The 11,561-nt window shown below is 32.8% G+C and overlaps 1 protein-coding gene across 1 annotated transcript; it reads left to right on the forward strand.

The window, feature by feature from the left end:
• The first annotated feature begins 8,234 nt into the window (after nucleotides 1-8,234).
• On the forward strand, nucleotides 8,235-11,267 carry LOC137932797 (poly [ADP-ribose] polymerase-like). The gene has a single exon (XM_068776474.1). The coding sequence runs from the start codon at nucleotides 8,305-8,307 to the stop codon at nucleotides 11,251-11,253; it is 2,949 nt and encodes a 982-aa protein (XP_068632575.1). The 5' UTR covers nucleotides 8,235-8,304; the 3' UTR covers nucleotides 11,254-11,267.
• Nucleotides 11,268-11,561: the final 294 nt, after the last annotated feature.

Below are 11,561 nucleotides of genomic sequence, written 5' to 3' on the forward strand. Positions count from 1 at the left end.
AGAAATATTCATCCATCATTAAAAACCGGCCGTTTGGCCACTTTTTTTTGCTCCCGCTATTGGGGACCTCTCATACAATCTAGGGTTCATAGGGAGAGATTATTACTTAATAATTTCTTATTATTTCCCCACCCTTCTTTTGTTCGTCTCAATATCTCTCATTGGTTCCTCTTTTTCCTTCACATAATCTTTCATTCCTTCACCATTTCTTTTTGGTCGGGTTTTTTTACAATTTTTTTATTTTTCAATTTCATTTATTTGTTTTTTTAACATTTTTGCTTATAGTTTTAAGACCGTTGGGTCGAGTGGCAACCATGAGCAGGTATATACGACGTTAGTAGGCCCACCGCTAGGTTGACTGGCAACATAATTAAGGTTGCGGGAAGTCGCTGAATGCACCGTGTCTACCTTTAAGGCCTTGCAGTAGGCGTCCATCGGATGGCCGTATATATATATACTCAATAATAATTGATATACGGTAAGGCCGTCGTACTTGTTAATATTTTATGAAGACACTTTCCGCTTCTACGCAACGACGCGTAGTCTCCGCTCTTCGTTGTAGTCTCTCGTTTTTATTTTATTACCCAACTGTAACTCGATAGAATGTTCTCTTTCCGGACAAAGAGTTTGCCGTTTCATTTAATAATTACATTTACAGGGCAAAGCTTCAGTTTTTGTTTTATTTACGTGCTCCATTAAAACGGTTTTCTTGCTAAACTTAATTTATAATGAAGTGCGCATATTTTTCGAGAGGTACTTGGTCTTATTTATTTTTAACTTCGTTATATTAGCCAAAGAGAAGAAACGGTACACTGCGAATGTTTTTTGGAGAGCCGAGTGCCTGGCAAAAAGATAAAAATAAAATTAATTTATTCAAAATTGGAACTTTTAACAAAACTCTTTTTGATGTATGAACTCCACCAAATATAATTTTTCTAAGCTATTTTATTTTTGACTCTACATCGCAAATTGTTATAATTGTGGAAGAAAAGCAGAAAGATACTCCACAATGGCACATATTTTTATAAAGATTATCAAAAGAGATTTATAAATATACTCATTATCAGATATAGCCTAAGTAAAATCAAAATTATCAACATCATCAAGCGACATCATTGCCTTACTTGACTTGGAGCTTCAGGTACACTCGGAATTGCACACGAATTGTTGGGCTTTAAATACACTTCCATTGCAACCGTTCGTTATTTCTTAGTCCAATACTTCATCATCATTTAAAATCTGCATAAAAAACAAAGCTAGCCCTGCCCCTGCTCTAATGTCCAACAGTTACGGAAAAAAAATAAAAAGTTTGAATTCTGTCATCGGACATTCTATGTGTATTAAATGTATCTTCAAAAATTCTTTTTATGACATTCACAAATATTCACCATAAATGATTTTATTTAAATAACAATGCAAATATAAATATACTCCCTTATTCTACTACTAATAAAACTAACTCATCAAAAATAAATAATAAATTATAATGTAAATATAAATATTGTCTTTTACTCTACTGTTAATAAAACTAACTCATCAAATATTAATATAAATATAAACAAAACAAGTTATATGAATAAATAAATTTTGAACAAATTAATCTATTACTTAAGCTTTGCTCTTCACAAAATGTTTTTATTACTATACACAAAATTGATTTCTCGCTCGAATGATATAAATAATGCTTATAAAACTTTTCCAATCCCTTTATTGACCGACGAACGTTTACAGCACTTAGTAAATTGCTTGTGTCGGACGCACGTTGATTTACATCGATAAAACTATTGAATTACTGCTCTCTATCCGTACCTATTCGTTAAAAAAATATGTAAAATAAAAGTAAAGTAGATATATATTGAAACAACCTTTTATTCTGCGTACCAAAATTATGAGATTAGAGAATACTTTTTGAAATTATCAAATAAAACGAATTTATAAAATGTCACTACTCTGTTATCCAGGTGGCCAGCTGTAATTTTGTTGCTAATTAAAAAAAAATGTAAAGTTTTACATCAACTTTTTTATTGTTATATCTTTTACTTCAGCCGATAGACATTTACTGCAAGGCAAACGCCTCCCTCAAAGATCGTCACTATGACCAGTATTACGCTGTCTGCAACCAGCAACCCTTGCTACCTATGTGGGAGGTCTACCTACGTCGGATCTACCGACTCTAGATCTCCACTTGATAACCTTTTACCCCAGCGGCCAACGATTGCACAAGCGATGTGCACCACTGCAACCTCATTTAAACAATTCTTCGAGCAATATCGGTGACAGTGGTTTTTTGCTCCGCATTTTTGATTCGATCTCGCAGAGAAACTATAAGCATATTCCTCTCCGTTGCTCCGTGATCTCGATCCTTTTTATGAGGTTCATCGTAAGCGACCACATCTTCGATCCGTATGTCATCTCTAGCAACACTCATTAGTCAAAGATCTTCGTCTTTAAACATAGCAGTGTTTTAGACGAATAGATGTTTTATTTATTTATATAATTTTAAACACATGTCTCGTAAAAAATTTGATTTGTGAAGCACATAAGCGTAATCACTAATACAACCCACAAAGATACCTTACTGAGGCTATCGAAAAAAGATGGATGAAGATCGCCGTGATACATTAGGTGGTGGCCGCTCCCAACCGGTAAGAAAATCTGTGGAGGAGATCAGTCTTTTCAGCCTTATGACGTTCAGCTCTGAACGTCATAAGGCTGAAAAGAATATAATAATGTTTAACTATGGTATGATATGGTAGAACGTCCATCTTAAGATAGTCCGAAAACGCTTTAAGCTGCTTTTAATCGGATTTGAAATCTGTGTAAAGATCTAAGGTCTATCTGTGCACGTCTTACAATTGAAATGATGACAATATAGGTATATACATCTCCAACGTGGACAAATATCTTGTCAAGTCATTTGAAAGAAGCAGGAAACAAGCCACTTGAAGCCTTTCATATTGGAAACCTCCCGAAATAATGATGATAATAAATTTATACTTTACTTTAAAATAACGTATAGATTTATTTATAAAACTAACACAATCGCTCTATAGTTGGAGACAGACAGTATTATTAATATCATAATTAAATGTAACGGAGGTTTCATAAGGCACGCCGTCGTCTAAGAGCACATCTGTACGCTAAAATTATAATGAAGCCTGAAGTTAAACCGCTTTAGACAACCCCTAGAACAATAGAGCCTCCGGTATATCAGGCAAGTTGGGTACTTAGCCCGAGCAACTAACTTCTAGCCCTCAGTATTAGACCGGGCAGACGAGACTGGTGCAATTTATTGGTATATCTTATATTAACTGTACTACGGTTAACTCGTGGCAATGTATTTAAACATAGCTATATTATAAAACGAAGTAACAGATTTCATTTCAAGATTATCGACGTTCAGACTAGAGTTATATAAAAATTAATTACAAATCATATCATAAATGCAAAACATAACAATAATTGTAGTCTCTTTATTTTCATGTTATTTATGTATGTTTTTATTTGTGGATAATATGCAAAGGTTATATATATGTGTATATATATATATATATATATATATATATATATATATATATATATATAAATGTTTATGTTTGTGTTTATCATATGTATGATAGTCATTTTATATGCACTATTTATACGACTTAAGGAGTATTAATCCTGCGGTGCGAATTGTGACTTGAGATCGTAGGTCGTGGGTTCGGTTTTCGTATAATTCACACTCTGTGCATTACTTATCGTGGCGTGGTCATAGCGTAGAGGTTGTAGAATTTCTCTCCCCCACTCTCCATAGAGAGGCCTATACCCTTCAGTGGGCGTCTATGGGTAGACGACGAGACGAACTGAAATAAGAAAATACTTTCTTCCTTTTAGGCGTGGTATAAAATTTTACTTGCCCAAAAGTAGGTGTCTTGCGGCTGATAACAATGATGATTACAAAAAAAAATTGCTGAACAATCTGTTACTTGGATATTTACAATACAGACTTCAATGTTTCTTTTTGTCTTTTGCAAAATAAAACATTTACTCTTTTCCAGTTTATATGATCAGGTAATGACGTATATCAGAGTTTTTTGAAAATAGCTTCGGATTCCTTTTACTTTTTCCTTAAAATATTTGGTATCTTCAATTCCTATCTCTATTCTATATATTCGGTGTGATTAAAATCGGTTTTACATTAGGCAGCAGATGTCGTCTTATTTAAAGTTACCCAATAACGTTGCTTTAATTAAAGCGACCGTTAAGTTAGGACTATCTAATGCACCGGTTTATTAAAGGATATTCATGATGTTGAGAGTTATATTGCTATAACTATTCTGGACTGAATTTGATAAAAAATGGTTGGTTTTACGCCTATAACCACTCATCCTGTATACCTAACATCTGCCTTACAATTACAGTGAAGTTAAGATAGTGTTGTAAATACAAAAATGTAGTAAATCCTGAATATTTACACGTTTGTGGTAATCGTTCGCTAGTTAGATGGTTAAACAATTTCTCCCCTAACCATCTAGTCATCGCCCTGTATGATTTATATTATCATAATTCAAATCAAACAAGTCGCTAGACAAACAAAAATATAAATAGAGGATGAATATTTTAGGTAGACAGTTGCGATGGCTTTATATAGTAGTTAGAAAACAATCGATTAAATACGAATACTAATCGACCAGCGACGAGTTGAGGGATCAGGAAATACTGGACGCCACATCCGGCGGAACAATGAATAATTAGCTTAAAGCTCCGCGGCCTGAGCTTATACGTGTTCACTTAACTGTTACAATATAAATGAGTGTTTATTTCATTTATATATCACTAACTGGGTGCTATTCATAAAATATGTGCTGAAATTTCATTTTTCTTAAACCCTACAGCTTTGTAATCCCATGTTGCATTATCGGCGATCTTACTTGGGAATATTACAAAATCTAGATCCCTGCTAAAAAAATTAAAAACTATATTTTTTACTTTATGTACCGCTGCGTGTGCTCTGCGTGTGCTCTGCGTGTGCTCTGCGTGTGCTCTGCGTGTGCTCTGCGTGTGCTCTGCGTGTGTGCTGCGTGTGTACTGACGTGTGTACTGGCGTGTGTGCTGCTTGTGTGCTGCGTGTGCTTTGCGTTTGCTCTGCGTGTGCTGAGTGTGCTCTGCGCGTGCTCTGCGTTTGCTCTGCGTGTGCTGCGTGTGCTGCGTGTGCTCTGCGTGTGCTGCGTGTACTCTGCGTGTGCTTCGTTTGCTATGCGTGTGCTCTTAAGAATAACAAAACGTGTGTGGATTGTATATTTTACTGTCTTAGAGTACTCAATTAAATTTTGTAACGTATATTATGAATTAAAATTGCAAGAACTATAAAAAATAAGTAGTTAAAAATTTAATACAGAGATATGAAAATAAAGTTGACTTGAGTGTTCACTACACTAATAAATAAATTGGGATGAGATTTTCACTTCACTTTGCATATTGTACCTTTCATGATTCGTTCTAAATTTCAAAACTTGTTAATATTACGGAATGGTTACGGAACTCCGGGGAGTTGTGTAGAGCTATTCATTATTTTGTTGCCGGTTCTGAAATACACTTGTTATCTATGAAACTACTAACTTCTCGATTGAGGGTGCTTTTAAAAGGAAACTATTTAATATCCTTTCATATAAACTCATTTACGTTGCTTGAATAATGTTAGTTCATTACTTTGTGTTGCTGTATTGATATTTTAATACATAAATAATGTTAGCGAGATCAGGAAACCTACTTATTCATTTTACAACCTTATTAGACAAACAAAATAATGTTTTAGTCACATTGGGTTAAGTTCACTGATTTACGTAATAACTTATTTTAAATAATTGAACATGGTATGTTTTTATCTGTACTCGTTTATTTAATACAAAAATAAGCAGTAGTTTTGTTGTGACTTTTACGAAAATATTTTAAAAAAATGCAACTTTTAATTATAACTATAATGCCGCTTAGTTATATTTTTTACTTGTTGATAATTTATGGCTATTAATAACAGAATAGTTACGTAAATAAGAAGATGAATGACATTTACCTTTTAATTTTTTATGTGCTAATATTTTTAATCTGACCAGGGAGGTCAAATGATTACAATAAATTTAAACAAATGCATAGTTTAATTAACATTTAGGATGTATTCCAAATGTATGACAAGGGTGGCCAAGCAATTTGATAGTCCAGGACATTTTTAAAAATTTTATATTTTTGCGATCCGCAAATAAAAATGTTTAGGTTTTTTTACAAAAATACAATATATGTATTTAAAATAAAAAAATGCAGTAATTTTCAAAGAAGTGCTGAAACGTATCAATACTTCCATTGGTCACGTCATAACTTGAGAAATACTTAACCCATTTCATTCGCCTTCTTTATATAATTTTTCTTATACTTTATCAAAGATTCTTATGGAATACGTTTGCAATGCCGATAGATATATTGCAGAGGAAGTCGGCCATTGTTTTTGGCGTCAATCTCGAAAATCGATATATATCACCTATTACGTGTTGGAAAACATCAACATTATTTATTAACACGTTGTACATTAGACGATTCAATACAATACAATTCTGTATATCAAAAACATTACAATAAATACTTTTACGATTACTATAATTTTTTTTTGTTTAATTTTATTGAGATTCGAATTCGACAAATACAAAAAAATAAATTCAATAAATTTTCAACTAGTTCAGTTTCGCGAGTGTTTTGCAGTGACGTCATTAAAAATTACGATAACATTTATTGTATTATCAATATCTTATATCAGTTTAGATAAATAAATATTGGAGTTCCAATTTACTGTTCAAAATCGTCTTGGTGTTTTGTGGCAATTACCAGAATTTTGAACTCTAAAAAAACGGATACTAATTCTAATGCAACAACAGGAGAAAACGAGATTTCTTTCACGGTAGTTTTGAATTTACTTAAATATTTTATGATTTCTTAACTATAATTTGCAAGTCTTACTAAAACGCATGTGGAGTATACCATATTTAAATATGTATTTTATACCATATTTATGTATATCTATGTCTATATATACCTTAACTACATAATACAACAATAATTTTCCATTACACTGATGCACAATATTTCCATATTCATTGAGTTTAATTGCGTTGTATTAATATTTTTCAAATAATATTTCGTAAGACCGTTTATAAAAAAGTACAAAACTGATAAGAAATAAGTAAATAATATGATACGATGTCTTCTAGTTATGCAATGAAGTAATGCATACGTTAGAACACAACAAACATGAACTTTTCTTATTAAAATCTTTTGGTTTCGTGCAGAATGTTGTTTGGGAGAATCGCAGAATAACAGAGTCCATATCTGTGTTCATGCAAATTTAAACCTATGAAAAGATTCTTAAGGTGATAAAGTATTTTTTAAGAACCGCAAATCAGTGTTGTTGTAGAGGCAGTATATTGTGTGTGTCATAAAAAATCTACATTTCTTACAAATGGTAAAAGAAAACACTGTAAGAACTAACGGCAAGATCTAGGGTGTGTAATAATCTTAAATATATGTAATTTAAATCAATGTGTTCTGGACCCACGTGGTTAAATATGATTCTGTACCTTTTATCTAGGAGGAATAATCAATTTTGTTTTCATTTTGATACGAAATATTCCGGCTGTACAGAAGATATACTATATTCTGCGAGGAGGACAAAATTATTATGGATTACTATAACAAATAAAAACCCATTTGGTGACTGTTCTCAGTCTTTGTAAGGACACCAATATCTCTAAGGCAACGCGCAGTTGTTATATCTCGTGGGGACGCTAGACCTTCCACGGCACCATCACTGTACCGCAGGAACGCGAAGTCTTTGTGCTTCTGCTCTCCCCAGGTTTGCTGCACCAACTATACTAGCAACACCAATCTTATACAATCAGTCATCACAGACGCTTATACAAATATAAATGTTACTTTAAAATATAAAAAACAATGGCAAACATTGGCTAGTGATGATCAATTACCTAACATTAAGCCACTATAGAATAAAAAGATGTCCATATTCAGACACGCAAAATAAAAACATACTTTTTAAATCTAACATCATAGTCGAATGACAGTACTTTAAAGTGATAATGTTTATTCTTCCATTAATATTATACTGAACACAGCTTTAATTTTATTTTATTTACTATCATCTTATCATTTGTACTTTATCACGTACTTTTATCATTACATCGGGCACCGCGGTACCAATTGGTCTGTTTCGTCAATACCCGATAGTTATAGCAAGTATTGTCTCCTACAGTCATTAAAGTTAAAATGTGTGATCTTACGTATGAAGTTGAGTATGCGAAATCTGGAAGGTCGGAATGTAAAATATGTAAGGAAAAAATTGACGATGGTGCAGTACGTCTTTCCTTTAAAACACCATCCCCATTTTGTGACAAAGTGATAAATCAGTGGCATCACGAAGAATGTTTTTTTAAAAAAAATCATCTTAAAAGTGTTAGTGAAATTGGTAAATTTAATTTGCTCCTTCACAAAGATCAAGAAAGAATAAAAGAGAGAATTAAAAACATTACTGATCTTATACTACTACAAAATATTGGCAACAAAGCTGATAAAAGAAATTTAAATGAAAATGCAAATTTTTCGACGTTTTTAATAGAATACGCAAAAAGTAGTAATGCAACATGTAGACATTGTGACGTCAAAATTGTTAAAAATGAAATCAGAATCTCTAAATCTAAATATGACCCAAGATATGGGGATAGTCTTATGTGGTACCATGTACAGTGTTTTATAGATAAAAGGGAAGATTTAATGTTTTTCGCTAATGGGAAAGATATTCCAGGATTTGATAATCTTAAACCAGAGGATCAAAAAATTATTTCCGACCAAATAAAAAAAGTCGAAAATGATTACATTATTAAAAGGCTAAAACGTAATTCACTCAATGAAATTTCAACGGAAGAAAATGAGGAATTAACGGAGAAAATGTTGGAACAGAGTAAGCTGTTTTGTAGCTATAGAAATGACTTAAGCTCCTTAACTAAATCTGAACTTCATGAGTTGCTACGTGAAAACAATCAGGACTTACCTACAAATTACGCAGAATGCATAGACCGGTTAGCTGACTGTATGGCGTTTGGTGCACCTAAAAAATGTCCTGAATGCAAACAAGGACAGTTAGTGCTTGATAATTTTTATTACAAGTGTATTGATGATGTAAATAATTGGATACAATGTTATTACACCACAGAAGAGCCTGACAAAGAAATGTTTAAAATTCCTAAATCATTGCAGAATCACCAGATATTTAAAAAATATAAAGGTGCTATTGTAAAACGTCTTTTTTGTCGTAAGCCAAACACAGCTAACAATAAAGATAAAACACTAGAACCAACAACGCAGACAAAACATATACACCCATTAAAAAGTCTTGAGTTCTTCATATACGGTAGTAATAAAACATCAAAAGAAGATCTCAAACTGCGTATTCTGAAACTAGGAGGTCGTGTAGTAAGTAAGTTAACAGACACCGTTGCAGCTGTTGTTACCACAAAAGAAGAGCTAAAAAAACAACTACCTATGATTCAAACTATTCAAAGTAAAGATATTGAGGTGATAGAAGAATCTTTTTTTGACTTGATTAGTGCAGAAAGTAGAACAGTCATGGAATCTCTTAAACTTATCAATGAAAATAATATAGCAAACTGGGGTGCAGACGTATTTAGAAGAATACCCAAAAATGTTATAGATGGAGAAAACGTGCCTAAGTCGGGCAATATGTACCAAAGTACTACGAAACCTAAATTTATAATTAAAAACGGCAAGCCAATTGATCCGGCTTCAGGGCTCGAAGCCGTTGCACATGTATACGAGGACAGCATACGTTCATATTCAGTGCTTTTAAGTAACGTTAATGTGCATGATAATAAAAACTCCTATTACAATCTGCAATTGCTAGAAGACGACGACAAACACAGGTATTGGGTATACCGCTCGTGGGGCAGAATTGGTACGACTATTGGAGGAAAAAAGTGCGAGAGTTTCGCTTCTCTTGATGATGCTAAAGAACATTTTATAAAAATATATTTAGATAAAACAAAACAAGATGAATGGGTACCATCAGGCGAATTCACTAAAAAGCCACGGGCTTACGTTCCGGTTGATACAAGCTATAGTGAAATTGATCAATCGTGTATTCAATTAGACAATGACTCTAATTTACCAAAATCAGTTCAGTTATTAGTAATCAGGATATTTGACACCGAAATTATGAATAAAACACTTTTAGAACTTGAACTCGATGTCAATAAAATGCCCCTTGGAAAATTGTCAAAACAACAAATTAATAATGCCTATACCGTGCTGTCAGATTTACTCAAAGAATTTGATGAAGGTATAAAAGAGCCTAAAATAGCAGAAGCGTCTAACAAATTTTATTCTTTAGTGCCTCATAATTTTGGAATCAATCCTCCTAAACTATTAAATAATACTGAGATTATTAAAAGGAAGATTGAAATGTTAGATAGCTTGCTTGATATTGAAATTGCGTATAAACTATTACACTCGTTATCCGATGGTCTTCTAAGTCCAATTGAATCTCATTACCTGAAATTGAAGACAGATATTAAGCCTTTGCATAGAAGTTCACCTGATTTTGAACTTATTTCAACTTATTTAAAAAATACTCATGCTCCAACACATAATAATTTTACTCTTGAAATAGAAGAAATTTTCACCATAGTGCGCGAAGGCGAATACGAGCGATATGAAAAATTCAAAGGACTTCATAATAAAAGACTACTCTGGCACGGATCACGAATAACTAATCTGGTTGGAATCATTTCGCAAGGTCTACGCATAGCGCCACCCGAGGCACCCGTGACTGGATACATGTTTGGCAAAGGCTTATACTTCGCTGATATTGCGTCCAAGTCTGCTAATTACTGCTTCGCTAATGTAAGCAAGTCAACTGGATTCATTCTATTGTGTGAAGTAGCACTTGGGACAATGAAAGAATGCTACAAATCGTGTAAGGTAACACAGCTTCCCGAAGGTGAACATTCTGTGTGGGGCGTTGGTCAAACAGAGCCAGATCCTAAACAAAACAGAGTTTTGGATGACGGCACTATAGTACCACTGGGTACTTTAATAAAGAAAAATGTTCGTAGTTCTCTACTTTACAACGAATTTATTGTTTATGACGTTGCACAAGTAAACATAAAATACTTGATACAATTGAAATTTAACTTTAAATGAAAGATTTGTTACCAATGTATTCCTTTAATATTACGATAAAAAATAGTCACTGTCTTTTTATTTATATTCCTCCTTCGTAGATTTGAAGATAATATTTAAAATCCATTATTTGAAGCAGTTTACTATTGCTCCTTTATTGTACTGTTTTATAAGCATAACACACGGCTGTAAGCAATTTTAATTTCATGTTAATGAACGAAAAAGTTATTTAATTATACATTAATTACTATTTTTAATTTAAAAGAATAATATCAAATTAATATGTAATCAATTTAAAAAATATTTGGAGAACACCGTTCACATCTAAG

The sequence above is a fragment of the Battus philenor genome, unplaced genomic scaffold (assembly GCF_028537555.1).
Source record: "Battus philenor isolate CCGP_79_NKW_IND1 unplaced genomic scaffold, ilBatPhil1.0.hap1 SCAF_12, whole genome shotgun sequence".
NCBI classification, from domain to species: Eukaryota; Metazoa; Arthropoda; class Insecta; order Lepidoptera; family Papilionidae; genus Battus; species Battus philenor.

Bases quoted from the DNA above. Each gene is read 5' to 3' on its own strand.
- LOC137932797 (XM_068776474.1), top strand. From the start codon at position 8,305: ATGTGTGATCTTACGTATGAAGTTGAGTATGCGAAATCTGGAAGGTCG.